Source organism: Vigna angularis, chromosome 11, assembly GCF_016808095.1.
Source record: "Vigna angularis cultivar LongXiaoDou No.4 chromosome 11, ASM1680809v1, whole genome shotgun sequence".
Lineage (NCBI taxonomy): Eukaryota > Viridiplantae > Streptophyta > Magnoliopsida > Fabales > Fabaceae > Vigna > Vigna angularis.
This window is the reverse complement of record NC_068980.1, coordinates 23,458,881-23,480,717: the sequence shown is the minus strand read 5'-3', so window position 1 is coordinate 23,480,717 and position 21,837 is coordinate 23,458,881. Positions and strand designations below refer to the sequence as shown.

The 21,837-nt window shown below is 33.3% G+C and overlaps 3 protein-coding genes across 3 annotated transcripts; 1 reads left to right on the top strand and 2 right to left on the bottom strand.

Moving 5' to 3' along the window:
* Positions 1-1,585: 1,585 nt before the first annotated feature.
* LOC108334269 (thiosulfate/3-mercaptopyruvate sulfurtransferase 2) lies at positions 1,586-8,787 on the bottom strand. The gene is made up of 12 exons (XM_017570021.2): positions 8,531-8,787; positions 7,483-7,680; positions 6,844-6,903; positions 6,608-6,670; positions 5,482-5,606; positions 5,213-5,375; positions 4,989-5,048; positions 4,082-4,140; positions 2,974-3,055; positions 2,506-2,569; positions 2,348-2,415; positions 1,586-1,966 (listed from the first exon to the last, which is right to left on the bottom strand). Exons 1-12 carry the CDS (start codon positions 8,630-8,632, stop codon positions 1,871-1,873), a joined length of 1,140 nt encoding a protein of 379 aa, XP_017425510.1. The 5' UTR covers positions 8,633-8,787; the 3' UTR covers positions 1,586-1,870.
* Positions 8,788-11,229: 2,442 nt separating this feature from the next.
* Positions 11,230-12,877, bottom strand: LOC108332615 (aspartic proteinase CDR1-like). Its single transcript, XM_017567936.2, has one exon. It carries the CDS (start codon positions 12,827-12,829, stop codon positions 11,510-11,512), a length of 1,320 nt encoding a protein of 439 aa, XP_017423425.1. The 5' UTR covers positions 12,830-12,877; the 3' UTR covers positions 11,230-11,509.
* Positions 12,878-15,834: 2,957 nt separating this feature from the next.
* Positions 15,835-18,912, top strand: LOC108332376 (uncharacterized). The gene is made up of 3 exons (XM_017567612.2): positions 15,835-16,219; positions 17,173-17,361; positions 17,874-18,912. Exons 1-3 carry the CDS (start codon positions 16,046-16,048, stop codon positions 18,351-18,353), a joined length of 843 nt encoding a protein of 280 aa, XP_017423101.1. The 5' UTR covers positions 15,835-16,045; the 3' UTR covers positions 18,354-18,912.
* Positions 18,913-21,837: the final 2,925 nt, after the last annotated feature.

Here is a 21,837-nt window from a genome sequence, read left to right as displayed (position 1 = left end):
ACATTGATTAACTATTAACGCAGTACATTTTTAGGTGATATAACATGTTATTTATTCATTGATATTGTATATTCGTATTTGATATGACCATTAAACTTATTAATTAGCGATTAATGCTTTCTACCTTACCTGCTAATTGTGTTGCCGCATAACCAATCGGCTAGTTGCTTCCATCATGAGTCGGTCGGTTATTCATAACGAATCATGAACTTCTCATGCGTCGACCGGTACATATTATGCAATACATATAACGATTATCAAAAGAAATAAGTTACCATTTTTTCTTCTCTAAATTGTTTCAAACAAAATAATACTATTGTATTTTAATAATTTTTTTTCTAAACTACTTTAATTAACACTCTAATTTCACTCTCCCAACTTTAATTAATTTTTATCAAACATGCACAACAATTATTATAAATATTAATACACACCACACTTGCACATAAAACAAATAATAAAAATAATTAACATATATTATACATAGAGCAAGAATCAAACACATGATCACCAACCCACAACAATAAGCTCTAACAAACTGTATTACATTTCACTTCTATTTAACATATTATTTCTTATTTTAATAAACATAATTGATGTTTAAATCATCTTTTTAGATATCTTGTTTTTCTCGAGTCTTACATAAATAACATTCTTCATGACATAAATTAATTACGTTTATTATTACTACATAAATAACACTCTTCATGACATAAATTAATTACGTTCATTATTACAACATTTATTACTTGTTGACGCATATATCTGACTTAAGTTTCAACGTGTCTTTTGCAGACACACCTTTTCTCAGTTTAGAGTGATACTTAGATCTTGGAACATTTCGATTGGAAGGTTGAAGAATGTTATGAAAAACTTCTCGTTGTAGGATACTTTGGATCCTATAAGAACAATTTACTTTCAAATATTAAGTTGTTGGTTTGGTCGATAATGAAAAATGTTAGGCTTTCTCTATAAGACGTATAGAAAACACAATGCTTTTTTCAATACGGAATTAGTTTAGCACCATCACTATCACGAAGGTGTGTTTGAACCTTGCAAGATTGCCAAGTGATTCGCCAAGTCACCCTTATTACAAAAGAGTGTTATAGTCTACGAGTCTACCTGCTTCTCGTCCTGCCTAAAAATATTTGTCTCCATTACGCCGCCAGGTATCCATGAAAAAAATACCAGTGGAAAAAAAATCCACAAATACAAGTGATTCTATGTTAAGGATGATTGAACGTGGTAAGAACAACCTCCCTTTGATTGCCTGATGTGAGCAATTGTGGGGGACTCGCACTCCTCCAAGATGGAAATCATTTATTGAATATTGTCGTGTTAATACAAAATTATATTTGCTTATATGTTTTCTTTTTAAATTATTAACAATGTGTCAGTGCAATAGATTTGTTTGAGTGTCATTGTGCCAATCCATGCAACATATCTCTTTGATTATGCACACTTTGAAGGACAATATTCTTTGTAGACTATTAAATTATAGCAATAACTTTTCATTGAGTGACTATTTTCTCATTCAAAATTTTGCTAGATCGAAATGACACATAAATTTAAGTTTTCATTCGCATGTTCTAAAGAAAATTTATTGAAGTGATGTTATCCGAATATTTTATTTGTAATTTTTAGCATACCCAACAAACTCCAACTTATGAGGCTTTCTTGAAAAATTCTATCATTATTTTCACAAAAGCCACGTGATAGGATTTAGCATTAAACATGGAAACCATTGGCAATTCAACCACAACAAACAGTGTAGCAGAGAAATTTTGACATCCAAAGATGTTTGACGATTGCATTTTCCCCTTCACTTGCAGATGCTTTTAGGTGGCATGAAAATCTATCAGTATTGAATTTATGAAATGTCGACAGGTGTATCAGCTTGAGCTCCCCATTCAGTCCAAGATCCATCATAAACTGCAACATCAAACTTTTCAAGACGATGCAGACCCTGAAAAAAGTGTTTATAAGCTGAAGTAAGGAAAATAGATTTTCCCTTTTTATTAAGTCTTTAAATTAAAACAGACAAAATTTGAATAAAACACCCAAGTCTTGGCAATTACTACCACTAGAAAAACATGCATGCATATGTTGGAAGTTGAACTATTAAAAATCTATAATCATGTCAGCCTATTATTTTTTCCATTCCAGACTTCAAGTTTAGTGGAAGCCAAGGAAGGGACTGACTAATGAAAATCCTGTCTAAGCAAAATTTCCTTTTTTATAACCATAGAGCAATAGGTACTATTCCATCCACAAAGGAAGCAATTTTATCTATTCCCTTTCCCAAAGCCACATATATAGACTCATCCAAAAAGAAGGGGAGATGTACCAATGCAAGAATGCAGGCAGTTACGCCTGTTCCACATGAAGTAACAGCAGGGCTATCGAGAGAGATTCCTGCATATCAATTTAATGCAGTTAGAGGTAACAACATCATGAAATGTAAGAGATTTAGCATAACAATTATCTATCAGAAGATATTCACACCTTCTTGTTCAAATCGCTTCTTCAGCTCATTTGCCGGTAGCAAGGTATATGAACTATCTAACAGCTGTAAATTAAGATAAACAACATTGATAAAGAAGTCTAACAAGTACACAAATGTGTAATCTTGACTGATAGAACCAACTGTCTACAAAACTATACGGCTAAAGATCATACTGGTGAATAATAGAGTAATAGTTTAGGATAGAGTGATATAGAGACCTAGACCCCCTACCCCCAATTCTTCACTAAGAGAACCTCCCATAAGCTTTTCCTTTTTCAGTTTATTTCTATAGCTCTCTCAATTGCAACAACTCCACTTAACATAAATGTTCTCATGTGATAAGGCTCTCCTTGAATATGTGCTTAATTAAGATGATTATACAAAGATACCCATATACGGAAGCCTAACTAGAAAAACAATGCTATAAATGTTAAATCTAAAATGCTTGAGGTGACCATATGCTGCACCTGGCCAAAAGGAATGCATTTGCTGCCAGGTACATGACCACTTCTGATTCCCTTTCGGGGCTCTGGAACAGCTCCATCAAACCTGCCAAAGAACATAATCCACTTAAATCCAAGAAATGCATATAAAAAACAAAATCTCGAGTAAGAAACATTTCTTACATTAAAATAAAAAAAAATAAAAAAAATAGAGTAACATTGAAAAGAAATCTGCTGACATACAGCAATGACAACCAAAGTCGTTAAGATATCTCCAACTAGGAGGGATAAACATCTACTATTATGAAAATATCCGTTTTCATTTTGTACAAGATAGGGCATAATAGCATGCTACTAGTTATTATGCACCTTTTAACGTTATAAAACAGCAGATGTCATGCCACAATCTTAGTGTAGTGGAGTTCAGTAGTTATAGCCCTATGGTGAACAGGTATATTAAAAAAACTTTTTTGCCCTCCTTTTCTGAGTTTCTCAACCCACCATTTTATATTCTTGTGTGTTTTTCCATTAGAAACAATAGAGTTTGAAATCCTTCATCAATGATCCACACAAAAAACACTTACACTTGACCTGTTTCGAACTGAGCACCAAGACCCGGTAACATTTTTGCCAAAGAATGGCATCCTCTGCTGATCTGCTAAACCATGAACATCCGATATTGTTCACAAACTGCACATGTGCAACTTATCTCTCTGCCACATCCTTCAGTGTTCTGTAGAGTGTAAACTCTTCAAAGTTCACAGTCGTCTGTTCCTATGCATTTCACAAACCACAGCCCCCTATCTATCTCCTTTTCTTTGGTACAGTAATACTTTTCAGTGCAGTACATCAACTTACTTAAAATTCGGTGGACTACTACTTTTAACCTCTAGTGTTTTTTACTTTCTTTGGTTCATATTAAAAACTATGCCCTAGAAGAAGAGTGATTATGAATTTAGAATATTACTTGCGATCATTGATTATGGGTATGCCTTTGATTTTGGATCATTTATTATTTTTGACCATTTACATATCATATACATACATACATACATGCATAAATATATAGACATGTATGTCAAATGCATATCACGTGATGTTATGAAAATACAAAAGGAATTAACTACAGTACCTGGGCTTTGATCGAGCATCTATGTGTTGGTGAGTTTTCTCCTCTATATTTCTCTTTACCTGAGGAGAAATAAAAAATAATAAATCATTTGATTTACAATATATTTACAAGTGTCCAACTTACATATGATGCCTCTTCTAGTTTTAGTTAATTCTGGTATTTCATAGACCAAACATTTCAAAGAGAATATCATATTGCCAAACAACTCCAAGGACCATATAAAATAAATGTGTTCAACTTTTCTAGAGATTGCAACGTGAATTAGGAAGATTTTTGTCGATTTTTGTAGATTTACCAAGTTCAAATTCAAGCTATATTACTATTATAATTAGACAATGAAGTCAAACCTATGATCATCAAACTTTTTCCTTTATATACAGGGCTTGGTTCCATAAACTGCCTACTGAAGTTTTTTTGTCTTACCAATAAAAAATATCAAGGTATGAGTATCAAGACTTAGGTTGACCAGAGAAAAACACCAATGGTCTGTATAGAGAGTTTTACCAGATATCATGATCATCTTGTAAATGGTAAACATTTAAGCTAAAGACTTCTAAAAAATGAAAGGTTTTATGGGTCCACATGATCTTGCCACCATTTATTTCATATTGTTACTTTAAATTGTCAAGAGTTCATATTTTCTAGATTCAAATATTGACAAATAGAGATTAAATTCTTAGAATAATAACAAAAGCAGGAAAATAGTCCACTATAAAATTGGGTTCAGAGTTTCAAACTGCTTAAGTCTTCCCAAATTGCAGCTGCTACTTCACCCTAACCTCATCCTTATGATAACTAATTACGGACTCTCTAGAGAGAAACCTTTTTGACAGCCCTACAACCATCAATATTGTCAACATTATATATCTAAAATGGACACAATACATTTATCCGTAAAGCAACCAACCTGATCAAGGTTCCAAACAAGATGTGGCCGAAATTTAGTCTCGAATGTGAGTGGGCCAACCTAGCAAGAAAAAATTATATGAGAGAATCAATGCATTAAAACAAAGTAAAAATGTCAAATTCAACACAATTAATCAAAGTAAAAGAATTAATCAAAGTGAAAGAATTGGAACTCAAAACACTAACGAAATCATATTAAAATATATGAAAAGATTCTAAACTCACTGTTTGTCCCTTATATACTTTCTCGATAGCCTCACTTGCAGCACTGGCTTTAAGAATAGCATCACTTGAAGCACTAGATTCAACATCATAACCTGATGCACGCCATCTTGGCAGGCCACCATCTAACACCCAAACTCTGTCATGCCCAAATACTCGGAACATCCTTCAAGCAGAAAGAAGATGTATTACTTCAAATATTTAGAAAAATCCATGTTTCCACAATCTACACAGTGTATTAATGTTCCCTTTTGTAGAACACCGAGGCTTACCACCAAACACGTGCTGCACTAAATAACCCTTTTCCATCATAAACAACCAAGTCATCTTTGTTCTCTATGCCAAGGGCAGAAACAGCAGCAGCAAAAGCTTCCTCAGATGGCAGCATGTGTGGTAACTGATCAATGAATACAAGTTAGCATTCACATACGATAAACCCTTTACTCATATATGTAGAAGAAGAGCAATAAATGTGGGTCATCCTCCATTGAAATGAATGGACCATGGGAGCAAATTAGGCCACTTGATGCAAAGACAAATCAAGAGGGAACTGGTGGAATGATTTGCACAGCAGAGGGAAGAGACAAAAAAGAAGGGGATGTTGAGGTTTTTAACAGCAAGTTCAGCGGTAACAAGCTGAAAGGAGAGGAGTGACTCTGGACTATAACCAAATGATTTAGGAATCACTGGTATCATGAATTAAGATGGAATTCATATGAATACGGGGGTGAGAACTGAAGAGCTGGAAATTATTGAGTGAATTGAATTACGAGGAGTCTTGGAGTTCTCTTGTATTTGTAACTATTGAGTATCTATTTTGCAGCCTTTTTCTTGTTGTTTTGCTCTGTATTACAGATGGCTACCTCTGAAATATCAGAGCTAGTTTCCGCACCTTCCTTTCAATAACACTTAGTTCTATCAACATATTAGCTATAATGGAGAAAATGAACTACATATTAACAGGCAGGAAATATAGCACACAGGACAGGAACAGACTATAAAACAATCATGAAACCAATAAGATTACTCATAGAACAAAACTTCAGAAAATGAATAACCATAATATTCTAGCAGAAAACTATAATTTATAAATAGAAAAGAAAGAGTTTCAAGAATTGAAATAGTAAACAAGTATCCATCAAAAGGAAGTAGAAAAAACATTCAGTCATCATTCTAAGATCACTGAAATTGAAAAATATCCTTTGGCAGTTGGCACTGACGTGTATCTAGTTAGGTTATTTCTCTTTCTTCATCCACTTTCTGTAGCATGCCACTGAAAGATCAGAATATTACATACTAAACATGTAAACCTTGTTAGCTTATAAGAACCACTCAAACATGAATGTGCTTCATAAAAATAACAAAACGAATGAAATAAATAAGGAGATACTGGATTACCTTTGTAGTACGATCTGCTATTCCATCTACGTCAAAGAAAAGGGCACCCGGAATATGAGCAACCTGTTATTGAAGTACGCAATTCACACATTAAATGAAAATGGCAGAAAACAGAAGTCAAAATTATATAATGAAGTACATGCAAGAGAACATGTTCAAGTGATATCATATATCATTCAATTACTCCAAAATTTGATGCACTAAGAATGTGATTTCCAATAAAATCATGCCGATACCTGATATTCTTGAATTGGATTCCTCTGCTCATCTGGCATGTACCATGAAGCATCCAGTACCTGAAACACAAATTATAGGCAAGAAAAGTTTAAGTATGTTAATTAATATTCAAATTTAATAGTAAATAAGGATAACATGATATAAAGGCTCTTTTTTTAGCAGGTCATGCATATGTAATATGGAGTTTTAAAGAATTAGAAATAAATTCAATTGATGCCAATCACATCATATTGACCATATAAATCCTAAACAGCTTTATAATCACCTAAATAAGTGATTGAATGACTTAGAAGGTACTATAAACCAGAACTATCATGTTTGCTAATTTTAATAGACATCAATTAATAAAATATACTCTTGAAACAATACCATTCTCTAACTGGAAATACAGTGATTTTACCAGTGCCTAGATTGTTAATTACAAAGTTAACAATCAAAAGAACAGGGCACTTTAGTTAAATAACTCACATACTGTATAGTTTGACAAGAGATGTCACTAGTGAGATATATGGTTAGGCATGATAATGGAGATCAATCAAATAAGTAATTAAAAAAATCAAGTGAAATTTCATTTTCCCAAATATGATAAAATTAGTAAACTGTTTGCTTAATCTGATAAAATTAGTAAACCCTAATACCTTGATATCTGGCATCTTCAGGTTATCATAAAGCCAATCAACAGAAACAACTGGCTCATTTGTTGATACAGATTTTGTAGAATATGTAGCTCTTCTACCAACTGAGGAAGAAGCCATACAAGGAACCCAACCAGTTGTTTTGCAGTTTTGGGAAGTAGAAACTGGGACCGGGACAGTTTGTATACAAAACAGCCGTTTCTGCAAGTAAAACGGTGAATTTTACATTAATATGTCGGCCAAAATAACAAACAACGCAGAAATAGATTAATGGGTTATATCGATGAACATTGGTTTTGTAAGTATAAGAGATGAACAAGTCTTCATACTATCATTAATATATAATTGAAAACCCTTTCTTTCAATTTCTTCAGTAAAATGTTATACATAACAGCACCAGCTCCGGATTTTGCATTGTATCATTTACATATAGTTATTGCACAAATATGTATTTCAAAGACTAACTGCGATTTCTATGAAATTACCAATGATTCACTAATATTCATAAATTACTAATTTAAAATGCACCCAAAAAAAATCAATACTTGCATTCGAATTGATGAAAAATTGGTAATCTTTTAACCCAGTTCATAAGACCAAATAAAATCAAAATCCATCCCCAGCAGATAGCATTTACTTCAAAAGGAAGAAGAAAAGACCCAGCCATCCATACCAATGTATTATGAAAATGTTGATGAGCACTTCGGTTGATCACTTACTTAAACACCAAACACTAAAAAATTGAAGTTGAATGAAGCATATACCACGGCAAATTGCCACCAAAGCATATCACCTAACTGTTCAATAACAGAGAACAGAAACAAAAAAAATTGGACCAAAACAAACCCCAAACCCCACACTCAAAAGTCAAAACTTTAATGAGAAACGCGCAACCCTGATACCCACAAATCGAAACAATTTTAAAAAGACCAAATTTTCATAGGCACAAAATGTCCGCTCTCAAAAAGGAGGAAATTAACAAAGGAGTTAAAAAACGGGGAGAGAAATAAGATACCCAAATGAAATTTCAGACAGAAGGGATGAATCTTACACTGAATAAGGAAGAGAGAAACTGTGGCTGCTGAGTGAGGAACGACGAATGGTGGATCAATCGATGACCCGAAAGCATCTTTGAGAAAAGGGTCGAAGCCATTTTTATCAACGACCATATAAAAGGGTGACCTCGAATAACTCGAACGGTCACAGATTGCCTCAAAAGATAAAACAAAATAACAATGACGGACGATAGAGAGTGTCTGCGTTATGCTGTTTCCCTGTTCAGGGTATCTTTTTGTGCAGCCAAAGGTGTCACTGCCACTGCTCATGAATTAAGCAATATTTTATAGAAATTCCCTTTTTTCTAAAATTGTGGTTTTACTTTCTAAGGGCTTTTTGTTTATTTGAAGTTAATGAACTTCAATGTTTTATGGATGTTTATTATTTTATTTTTAAAAATTTAATTCAAGTGTTTATCTAGGGGAAGATAAATACAAGTTACAGGGTCAATTTAATTGTATGAATAAATATAGGAATACTATTATTCTAGCTTTTATATTTGTTTTTAAAAAAGTGAAAATATGATAGATATATTGGTGTTGAATTGGTCACCAATCTCATGTTAAATGTCTCCTAATCACGAACTTATTTCAACATGAAGCATATAGGTATATACATATTATACAAAAAATTAGGCAAAGAGTTGAAAGATGGATGAAATTATTTAGTAGCACGATAGAAGTTATACACATACGTGTGTTTTATAAAGATGAAATTATCGATGATGATTATATAATACATTATATATGACAAATGTTTCAGAAATATAATAAATCTAAGAGATGATAGGAAAAAATTTGAGTTTTCTTAAAAGTTTTTTTTTATAAACTTTTGAGACAATATAATTTGAAATTATCTCTATTCTTTCATTATTTTTTAATAATGTAATTAAATAAAACTTTTGAAATAATGTAAATTGATTTGTTTTTATATATAAGTTTAAATATTGAGATTTTTGAAAAATATGTTTGTATGCTATAAATTTTAAAGTATATATATATTTTTTTCAATAACCTGAGTCACTAAAATTAGAAGCTTACAAAAGTGGGGTCATGGTTTTTTTTGTTACAAATTTTGTACAAATAAAATTGCACTTTCTATTCTACTAGGGAAAACCATTTACATTCCTATATTTTATAATAAGAATTAATTATAATTGTTGGCCAACTAGCCATACATAAATTCAACACTGTTAAGGGAATTATCCATATCATAGTTTTTTAATGATTTTGGAAGGAAACTCAACAAGCTTTTTAAATACCTTCATATCATTAAGGGTTAGATATGTTTATGACTCCAAACTATTTACAAAAGTTTTATATCATCCTTACTACAAAATATGTATCAATTTCGTCCCTACAATTTAGAAAAGAATGTAAAATTCATATGTAACAAATAATAGTTTATGATGTGAAAGTTTCCCTCTTCCTACAACTCCTTCCCCTTAATACAACTCTCTCTTTCTCTCCTCATTGCTACTCATTTTTTAGTAGTGGCAAAAACGACGCTGGTAGTGGTTATGGAGGCTAGTGGGGGATTTACACTTAAGGAAGAGGTTGTTAAAACAAGTTCGTTTAGAGAGACAAGACCGTCTAGAAAGACAAGACTGTCTAGCAACTCTTGTTTTGAAGTTTAACAAATAAATACTCAACGAAATATCGTTTATTAATTAAACCGTATAAAGGACTTGCTTGATATAAACAATGTTTAATAATATTAGTAAATCATCGTTGATAAGTCTTTATAAGACATTATATAGCTCACCAACAGTGTTTGACGAAAATACATTTAACATTATAAATTATCAAAAACAAAAGTTTTATTAAATGATTTATTACTTAAAAGAATAGACTTGTGCACTAAACGCTTAGTACACAAAACATGAAAGTACCAAGCTTTTTGTTCATAAATTATGTACAAGATCAAAATAATGTTACGGGATAAGAAGAAATTCTTGAAATATTTCGTTAATGTTTTTTACTTTGAGAAAAGTTGTACACGTCATTTTTGCTAAAAGCATTATTGCTCTAATACTACTTAGTGTAAGACCATGGAAGTAATCGTTATTGATTGTGTGATTGGAATATTATCTGTTTATAAAATAAGGAATATTTTATTCGAGTACCATATGATTAATTAGTCAAAGCTTGTCGTGGTGGGTAAAAGTCTCGTAAACAAGTCCTATGTGGTGTGAAATGTTATTTGTTTGTATCATAATTACATTTAAAATTAAAATAACTTAAATGGTATTATAAACAAAACAAATGACTTGGCGTAGTGGTAGAGTTGTGTGTGTGTATTGAAGGGTTATGGACTTGAACCCTAAGAAAAACAAAAGTGTGTTTTTTTATTTTGGTTGGCCTTTTGTTCGAACGGTGATGAAAATATGTATTTCTGACAGATTAGTAACGACCACTTTTTTTACAATAATACCCTTATTGATAATAATTACCGTCGAATTATGACTTTTAATAATTACCGATATGATCGTTGATAATTACTTGAGGATTAAAGTTGTAACTACTTATAATTTATAGTTTTTATAAGGAAACATTGAATCAGTATTAGTCTCAAGCTTCCTTAAAAACCAAAGTTCTAAAGGATACATCGAAATCCTTAATATAAACACTAAAAAGAAAAAAAATCAAAATACTTAAAAATCTTAATTGATTATTTCATTGAAGGATAAAAATATAATAACCAAAGTCTATTTTCTTCAATATTATTTCGAACATTTCATAAAGTACAAGCATACCAATCTTACCAAAGAAAAACAAATACCCACTCCAGCACCTCCTGATCGGTTCTTATTGAAAAGAAACTTTCTCTTCTTTCTTTTACACATACATTATAATATATAGACAAGCATCTCAATTTTTGAGAGTGTCGTACTTCACATCAGATACTTGAGCCAAACCTAGTAAAAACAAATATATATATATATATATATATATATATATATATATATATTATTTTAATCTTTACTGCAATCAGTAGGATGAAAAGAAACTTTCTTTCCTTCGAGATCATACACCACATGAAGATTAAACTGTGAAAAACTTCCAATGATGGAAATTCCGGTCATTGGGCTTGGCACTATAGTCAAGCAAAGCATGTTTCGATCTGTGATGTGAATAAGCAGGTTTATAGGTTTCAGCGGAACAGTAGCTCCGGTGAACTGAAAGGCAATTTCAGGAAAAGCGAAGTTTTCACGATATGGAAAACAGAAGTTTAGCGGGGAGGGAATATCTTCTTGCACCAGTTCAACGCCAAGGGCTTCTTGTAACGAAGCCGCGAATGTGGAGAAAAAGGTTGGCTCCAGATACGTCAACACCGTGCCGGAATCAATAATCACGTTGCCCTCAGTGCCGCCAGTCGGCACCGTCTTCTGTGCAACGGTGACGGCTTCAAGGTTGAGAAAGTAAAAGGTGGGTAACGACGGGTTGATTATCATTGGAGTGGACACAACCCCGTTTCCCGTTATAATTGCTTCGTTCCCGAATCTCAACTTGCTGGAGGAGGTTGAACTGAAAGGAAGCAAACAGTAGGAGAATTTGTGACCGATTTGGTCACCGATTTGTGAAACCAGCGACAACGGTCCAGCTCCGAGACCCACTAGACCAGTGAGTTTAGTGTTGGAATAAACAGTGAAGTTGTTTAACAATCCACATCCGAAGATGGTGTTAGGAAAAGAAACTGTTTGTGCTCCACCTTGTGAATCATCAAAAGTTAGGGTTTCGGTACTCAAAAGCCCTGCAGAAAATGAATTGTCACCGTATTCGTAGAAGTAGACGCATTCACCCGAGTTTCCACATTGACCTTGTCCATTTTGGAGTAACGTGCATGGTTGTGTGCCACATGTGGTACCCACGAACGTGGAAGATTTGAGTGGTTCAAACAATGGGGTATCTTGGGGGAAACAGCTTGCACAAGGGGAACATTGTACCCAGATGAGATCACTCCCTGTGTCTGCAATGGCAAGCCTTTCAACTGGAGGGGTGCCGATGTAAAATTTCATGAGGTATTCACCGTTGTCAGGGACCAAAATTGATTGGGGTAGCTTGTTGGTTTGATCTAAGCGATGAGAAGAAAGTCGGTTTAGTCGAGAATTTGAGCGTAGGGCAGCGTTTATGATGCGCTGTGATGGGGTGAGGGAAGGGTTGTAGAAGGGTGAGAGCGGTGAGTCACGGTGGATAAGGTCGACGGTGAAGCCACTGGGGCTTTCATCGGCTTCTGCAGAGGAAAGAGAATAAACGGAGAAGAAGGCTAAACAGAAGAACAGAGAAGGACTCATGATGATGAGGAAAGTGATTCAAAAGTGAATAAGGATGTAAGAGGGAGCATGTTGATGTGGTTCTATTAATAGATTTCTGAGTTTTGCATGAGTTAGAAGAACACTTGGTCTCGATGACACTTGGTTCCTTTGAAAAGTGTAAATGTCTGTTTGGTAGGTTCCTAACGGTAATCAAAAACAGATATTTATTTCTCCAGTTGGGGTCAACTTGTTCAAATAATGGTTTTCTGTCTCAGCGAAGAGACCAAATGAGAAATTGTTTGATGATTATGCGAAATGGTTTTCGGTCTCAACATGGGGACGAACAATGAAGAAACTTTTCAATAATATCATGGAAGATGCATCGTTTTCACTCTTAAAATGTTATATGGTTTTGATTCTCCACAAACAAAGGGCATATGGATTTGTATAAGGAAAATTACTCGTAACAATACCCGTTCCATGCACAGGATTTTTAAAAATTAATATATATATATATATATATATATATATATATATATTAATGTTAGTTTGAATAAAAATATAATTACAATTTAGAAATTATATAAATTCAAAAAAAATTATATAAGTTAATTGATAAAAAGAAAACATCACAATACAAACATAAAAATATATATTAATGTTAGTTTGAATAAAAATTATATTAATGTTAGTTTAAACTAATTATTTATATTATTAACTTTTTTTATATAAATTATTAATCTATATATTTTTTTCATATATAATTTTATTAAAAGTTAATAATTTTTATTACATAATAAATTTTAAGACTTTATAACTATTGATCAACCCCTGCAATGGTGGTTTGGATGGTAACCCCTGCTTTTAGGTTGTGCCCAGAGATGAAGAGAAGACCAATGTTGACCGACGACACAAGTGACGAGGGAGGAAGAGAAGACTTGCGTTGTGACCAACAACTCTTGTCAGACGATGGGTGGCGGCGACTGACTTTTATTGACAGCTAATTCCTTTCTTTCTCTCTCTATTTCTATTTCCATTTTCACCTTTCATCTTACCACCATCATTATTTACTAACCTTTTTCTTTCTCTTTTCATCCTTGATTTTTGTTTTTCAATTTTTATATTTTTTTAGGCTAGGTTGAATGTGGGGAACAATAGAATGGGTAAAGTGTCGGTAAAGGACTATGCTCAGCTTCGCTGCTCCAAGTCTTCAGGTTTGGCTTCTGTTGTGGGAAAATATTACTACACTTGGAAGAAAAAGGTGGTGGTGTTGTATGCTAGGAAGAGAGGAAAGGGTCATGAAGAGATGTCTATTATAAGAGTCCTATGATGCTTGCCTGTCAATTTGGTTAATCACGATCCAATTGTTTTGTTCAGCCCCAAAACCCTTCACCTCAATTCCCTTTCTGAATCTAAGCACGAATCTGTTCCCATGGAATTATTAGTATTTTTCACTAGATTTAATTTTTTGGAGTTGTTAATTGCATGTTTGTTTATGTGTTGAGGGTTTGTTGGAGGCAAATGGATGGGTGCCAGTTTTCCAAGAAGAAAAAAAAAACGTTTTTATATATTTTTAGGATTTAATTATATTAGCAGTGATTTCTCTTTAAACCCCTAGAAATTTCGGCGATAAAAAAAAAATCGTTGTTAATCACTAATGATGTTGCAGCGCGTGCGTATGTGTGCATGTGTGCGTATGTGTGTGTGCTTATATATATATATATATGGATGGTATAATTATCACTAAAAAAACATCAAATTTTTGGAGTCCTTCATCAAGAAACTCAATATTGTGTTTTCACTTAAGGATCTTGGTCACCTACACTACTTCTTAGGTATAGAAGTTCAAAAAGATGCAATTGGTATGTACTTGAAACAATCAAAAGTACATAAGGGACACTACGAGGAAATTCAACATTGAAAATATTTCTCCTTGTCCAACACCTATGGTAATAACAAATAATTTACAGTTGAAGGAGAAAAATTACAAGACCTAACCATGTTCATACAGGCTATTAGAACACTTGCAATACTTAACAAACAAAAGACCTCACATAGGATTCTCAGTAAATATGTTTAGCCAATTCATGAGCTCTCCCACTATAAAACACTAGCAAAGTATTAAAAGAATACTTAAGTATCTTCAAGGTACCACTCATCATTGTTTACATATTAAACCATTCATTGACTTGGACTTAATAGGGTTCTCAAATGCAGACTAGGTCACAAGTGTGAATGATGGAAAATCCATGGTTGGATAATGTGCCTTTTTTGGTAAAACACTTATCTCTTGGTCTTTAAAAAGGTAAAAGGTAGTTTCAAAATCTAACACAAAGTAAATCACATAATTCCTAACTTACTTAATTGTTGAAATAACATGTATTTGTTTCTTAATAAGTTGAAATTCCATGTGCTAAGAAAACCACTATTGTGGTATGATAATTTGAGTGCCTTTTAAAACAACCACTATTGTAGTGTGATAATTTGAGTACCTTTTAAGACTTTAGGTTCAAATCCAATTATGCATGCTCAATCTAAACATATTAAGATTGATGTGCATTACATCAAAGATCAAATTGCTGATTATCTCACAAAAACATTAATTCTTACATTTAGACGAACTTAGATTAACTTTCTCATCGTAAGTTTAAAGAAGAATTAAAACAAGATCCCTTAATTTGTATATCCAATACCAGTCTTTTAATATTGTTAATTATTGTAATTAATGTAATTGTTAATCAATAACTATAAACATTATTTATATGTAGATCTTAATAATAGATATGTATTATTAGTATTTACCATGTAAACTATTACCATAAGCCTAATACATCATTATACCTTAAATGCATTTCTTTCTTTACATGATTTTCATAAAATAAAAAGATAAAATACTCTATAATTTAATTTAGATACCAAAAATATTTTTTACAAATAACTTACAGAAAAAAATATTTAATAAAAAAAATTTAACAAATTTATGCGTAGTAATTTATTTTTTTTCAAAAAATCAAGAAAGAGGGAAACGCGTTTCAATAATTGGGCGCAGCGCGTTCAATTCAAGCATCGTCTTGTTCCACTGTCCATTTGTCTCTCTCTCCATTCACGAGCTGTCACTGAGTTCACCTACAAATTTCAAACTCTCGTCAATTCAATTTTTGGTGCACATACAATTCTAGACAGATAAGTTTAAACTGTTTCTTGTTTTGAATATTACTTTTTTTCTTTGGAAATTGCGATCGGATTTGGAGGGAGATGGCGGCGCCGAATAGAATCGAACGCGCTCACCAGATGTACCGTGAAGGACGATACGAAGAGGCGTTAGGGTTCTACACGGAGGCAATCGCCATGGCTAAGACTAACCCTCAGAAGATCGCTTTGCATAGCAATCGAGCCGCGTGCTTTCTGAAGCTTCACGATTTCAAAAAGGTTACGTCTCTTCGTCGCTCCCTTTTGAATTTGTTACTGGTGTTTTGGTTTGGAAAGCGATTTTCTATGTTTTGTAAAGTGAGTGAATGCTCCAATTTCAGTTTTTATTTTGTTTAATTTCATGAAATTCATTTCATTTGAAATTGTTGAGTTTTGTAATAATTACGGAAGTGCTAAACAATCTTCGTTAGGACTCCTGTACTAGGGAGGAACTGTTTGATTGATCAAAAGCGAGGGTGTGTAAAAACTGGATTTGATTATGTTGATATTTCAGTTCATTACGTTGGCCGGGGAAATTGCTTTCGAAATTTTTGCAAAATTGATGGGGTGTGAATGGAAAATTGTGTAGATGAGTTTGAATATGTTCATTTCCTTCTCTTATGTCTCTCTAAAGGATCTGCGGTTATTTGTAATAGTAATCTATCAAATTAAAAAAAAAAGTTTAGTTTTTATTTACACTGTCAACTAATTAGACATCATTCTAGAGGTGATTTTAATGTAATTATTGTAAGAATTAATGAATTTCAACTATATGACAACACTTTATGATGGAATAACGGTGTGATAAAAAATTACTAAATATTCAGTTATAGTCTAACAAATACCGGTTGCTTTGTTGATGTTCAATTTTTGGCCTGAGATTGTACAATCTCATTCTATAGTTGTCGTCCTTTTTGTTAGAAGTTTCATAATACATTGGTTTGTGTTTTTCTTTTTTAATCTCTGTTTAGGTTCCAACCAATCCTAGTTGAGTCAAATGAAAACATTGGTTGTTTTATTTATTTTTTTCTGGAAACTTTTTGTTAAAAGTTTTGTAATACATTTGTTATAATTTCAACCTTCTAAAATGATGCCCTTGCTTATCATTTTTCTACCATTTCCAAGCTTATGCTGCCTGTATTCCTGTCTAATACTTTTTCGTTTTGGGATCCAATCAATCATTGTTATTTCAGGCAGCAGAAGAGTGCACCTCGGTGCTTGAGCTTGATCACAAGCACAGTGGGGCATTGATGCTACGGGCTCAAACGCTTGTCACCCTGAAGGAGTATCATTCAGCTCTTTTTGATGTCAACAGACTGTTAGAGTTGAATCCATCTTCAGAGGTTTATCAAAATCTTCAAGCTCGCTTGAAGACACAGTTGGTAGGCACTATTATCTCTTCTCTTTTATATTTCTGTTGCAATTTCACTTGCATGCAATGCACCCTAGTAACATGGTTTTGTGGTACCAAGAGAATTACTAATTATGGCTACGGGCATATGGTTCCAACTTCGTAATAATAATATTACTATTATGTTATTATGGCTGTTATTCCTTGTCTTTTTGGATTTTACATTTTTCTGGTTAGGATTTTCCTATTTTTCTACACGCCTTTTTCTACATATCCGTTGTGCACTGATAACATGGTTAGGATTTTCCTATTTGGAGGGACACTCATGAAGTATATGTGCAAGTTATGATTATATTATAGTTAGAAAGTGTTTGATTTTATGAATATTGCAACAAGAAGTGGGAAATAGTAGAGTAAAAATGAGTAGAGAAAGATGAGTTAGACTAATACTATTTGGCTAAAAATTTTATTGTTGTAGGCTAAGTATTTTATCAGCTCGTAGTAAGAAATGTTTTTTTTCCCTATATTCTTGCTCAAGGAAAGTCACTTGCTCCAATACCAGAATCAGAAGAGGAGTTTGAAGAACAGGAAGACGAGGAGCCTGAAGTGATAATTGAAGAGGAGAATGAAAGAGAAGAGATGGGAGACAAATATTCTTCGATTTCTAATATTATAACAGAACAGAAGGATGAACTCGGTAAAGGCATTCTTATTACCGAATGTGCTGCTCATGAAGCAGAGCCCAAGTTTTCAATGAAGCAAGGGGGAAACCAAAACTATGACTCTAAGAAGTTCATAGCAGATGCTATAGCTCCTAAAGCACCAAGCAAGGAATCCAATGAGGAACATTCAAAAGGATGGCAAACTATTCCAAAACCAAAAGGACATTCAGCTCTAGACTACGCACGGTGGGATAGTGTTGAAGATGATTCTAGTGATGATGATGGTGACAGTGAAGAAGAAGAATCTTTGCCTCAATACCGGTTTCGTGTAAGAACAGTTGGTGTACGTCCTGTAAAGTGAGATGTTTGTACTCTCTACTGTACATTACCTATAGACGGCTGTTTTGATCCCAAAGTGAACATAACATTGATTTTTGATGGGAAAGATTCAGTGGCTTGAAATGGCTCTATCATGTTGGACGCCTTGAAGATCTATGAATCCTATAGAAGTACACTAATCTTTACTGAGTCGGTTTGACTGTCAGTGGTGATGAGCTATTTGGACTCTGAATTTTACATGGAACCCCTCCCTTTTGAAGCTGCTAACGTCCTGTTGTGATAGCAAGTTTAAAGGTTCGTGTTTACATATTGGACCAAAAATGTGGGGTGTTTTTCAGCTGCTGAGGCTCATACAGTGAGTAAAATCCATTCCAGCCGGAGCAGGCTGATTACTTTTCTTGGTGATACTATTTCCACATCTATAAATAATATTCAAATTTCCTAATAATGAACTATTGTACTATTTCGCTATTCTGTCATTTAAAACCAAAATCAAGTCATTCTAATAAGTACGGGCACGAAGCTGTGCTTTATGTTCTGCTCTTTGTTTTTTTTATATAATATGATTCATTTGTTTCACCAATTGTTTTTATATTCATGTTTTACACTAAATCTTTTGCAAATTCCATATCCCATATACATTTATTTCCTTAGGTTTCTATGTTTCCAGTATGCAACTTGATTTTATATTCAGTTATTTTGAGTTTGATGATAGAATTTTTTTAAGAACTGCTTATTTTATTTTCACCTTTTAATACGCATAAATAATGGGAAGCATGGATTACCAGAGAAAAAAAAACACTTAAAACATTAAGTATTGTGCAGGACCTTTCCAAGTTTCCGCTAACCCTTGGTGAATGTAATTAATTTGGAGCAAAAGAAAGTCTATAAATTCATTGTTGGAGTTCTCACGTTTGATGTTGTTGCCTCCTATTGGATTCACCGATCATGTATTTCTTCTGATTGAACGCATAAACATGAACACAGTATACAAACACCAAATTGGGTGACTGGAATAAAACTTCGGTTTTCCCTATCAATACGCTCCAATTTTTGTTTGCAGTTACTCAAATTCCAACACAAATCTACTTGATACTAGATCATTCTCATTGTGGATAAATTTTAACGAACATCACAGTGGAATGGACTTCAATTATTTGTTTGACAGGAGTAGCAAAGTGGGTATTATTTGTTTGAAAGGTTTACGCTTTCAGCATGACAATTACAAAGAACCTGATAATCATAGTACAAAGACATACCCACCTAAGATTTAAACTTGAAAAATAATAAATTGGCTACAGTATGGTCAGGAAATATATATATATATATATATATATATATATATATATATATATATATATATATATATATATATATATATATATATATATATATATATATATATATATATATATATATATATATATATATATATATATATATATATTGTGTAACAAGTTAATGCTGGTTTTAGTAATCTCTGGGAAGATTTTATCCATCGATTGAGATGCATATTCCCTCCACTATATTCGACTAATATGGTAACATCTCATTATACTTAGATCCTCTATTATATACTCAAAAACTGTTTCGGTTGAATTCGTCTGAGGGTCGGTCGTCCTTCCTTGCTCTGCTCTCTTTTGATCTTCAATCCTCTCTGAGGACGTGATCCACTCCAATGGGTTGTTGACCTGCAGAAGACATTCCGACGCTCATGTCAGATATGTTTCATAAAGAGGTCTATATTTTATTGGGATAGTAAAAGATGATTGTACCTGACATCAGTTGTATTATTTATAGAGTTTGTGGCAGTCAAGTTCATTGATTAGTTATCAGTATATTTCTAGGGAATCAAACCCAATAATCAATAATTAATACCGTATATTTGTAAAGCGTAAGGTAATATGATCTATTAATACCTGATAATTTCCCATGAATGACCATTAACTCTGATCGATATATTTCGTATAGTACATAAGCCCCCCAAGCCCAAGCAAACTCTTTTATTCGAAAGAGGTGCGTAGGGATTATTATGAGCTTTAAAAGAAGTCGCTCACGTTGTATTTAGGGAGTCTATCTTTGGCGAACTCTAGGAGTTCTCTTTGGATTTGTTCCCTACACTGAACAAAAAATGCTAAGAGTTGTCAAGAGATTTTCACTCCAAAAAATATGCTTTTAAATAAAATAAAGTAAACGCTTCAATATTTTATAATTTATTTTTTATAATGAAAAGGCATTGGAACCTGACAAAGTTGAACCTGTTGAGTAGTTGTCTGATAAGAGTTCTTTTCCGAACTTCCTGCGTAAAGCGGGGATTTCTGAAGCCCTTTTTCGGTCTTCCCCCGAGCGGCTTGAGGCAGGAGTTATTTTTCTAACTTCCTGCGTTGAGCGGGGATTTCTGAAGTCATTTTTCTGACTTCCCCCGAGCGGTCTTGAGGCAGGAGTCATTTTTCTGACTTCCTGCGTTGAACAAGGATTTCTTAAGTCATTTTTTTGACTTCCCCCGAGCGGCTTGAGACAGGAGTCATTTTTCTGACTTCCTGTGTTGAGCAGAGATTTCTGAAGTCATTCTTCTAACTCCCCCGAGCGGTCTTAAGGCAGGAGTCATTTTTCTAATTTCCTAAGTTGAGCGGGGATTTCTGAAGTCATTTTCCTGACTTCCCCTCGAGCGGTCTTTAGGCAGAAGTCATTTTTCTGACTTACTGCGTTGAGCGGGGATTTCTGAAGTCATTTTTCTAACTGCGCCCGAGCGGCCATTATAACCTGACAGTGTTGAAGGTAGGTCTGAACCTTTCTGCACATGATATTTTATAATTTAAAATTAAGAGTTGATATAACCTAACCAAGTTGAGGTCTGAACCTTCCTGCACATAATATTTTATAATTTATAATTTAAAACTAAGAGTCGGTAGAACCTGACCAGGTTGAATGCAGCTCTGAACCATCTGTGCATAATATTTTATAATTTAAAATTAAGAGTTGGTAGAAGGTGACAAGGTTGAACGCAGCTCTGAACCATCATGTGCATAATATTTTATAATTTAAAATTAAGAGTTGGTAGAACTAGGTTGAACGCAGCTCTGAACCATCGTGTGCATAATATTTTATAATTTATAATTTAAAATTAAGAGTTGGTAGAACCTCACCAGGTTGAACGCAGCTCTGAACCATCATGTGCATAATATTTTATAATTTATAATTTAAAATTAAGAATTGGTAGAACCTGACCAAGGTTGAAGTTAGTAGAACCTGACAAAGTTAAACACAGCTCTGAACCATCATGTGCATAATATTTTTTCTCTATAGGATATTTTTACTCACAAAAATATGAGTTAAACAAATATATTATAATTTATAAATTATAATGAAAAGTGGAACCTGTCAAAGTTGAAAGTACGTAAGACTGAATCTTCCTGAAAGTTCTCAAAACAAAAGACATGCCTTTTGTACTCTTGTTGCAAAACCTGGTATTGATTCGAAGTAGCAATGTCGAGGCCGAGCGCAAG

Coding starts and splice junctions, on each gene's coding strand:
- LOC108334269 (XM_017570021.2), bottom strand. CDS start 8,632: ATGGCTTCGACCCTTTTCTCAAAGATGCTTTCGGGTCATCGATTGATC. Junction 2,570..2,973: donor AATGCATTCCTTTTGGCCAG/GTGCAGCATATG, acceptor CTTAATTTACAG/CTGTTAGATAGTTCATATAC. Junction 1,967..2,347: donor CTGCCTGCATTCTTGCATTG/GTACATCTCCCC, acceptor CACTTTTTTCAG/GGTCTGCATCGTCTTGAAAA.
- LOC108332615 (XM_017567936.2), bottom strand. CDS start 12,829: ATGAGTCCTTCTCTGTTCTTCTGTTTAGCCTTCTTCTCCGTTTATTCT.
- LOC108332376 (XM_017567612.2), top strand. CDS start 16,046: ATGGCGGCGCCGAATAGAATCGAACGCGCTCACCAGATGTACCGTGAA. Junction 16,220..17,172: donor AGCTTCACGATTTCAAAAAG/GTTACGTCTCTT, acceptor TTGTTATTTCAG/GCAGCAGAAGAGTGCACCTC. Junction 17,362..17,873: donor CTCGCTTGAAGACACAGTTG/GTAGGCACTATT, acceptor GCTCAAGGAAAG/TCACTTGCTCCAATACCAGA.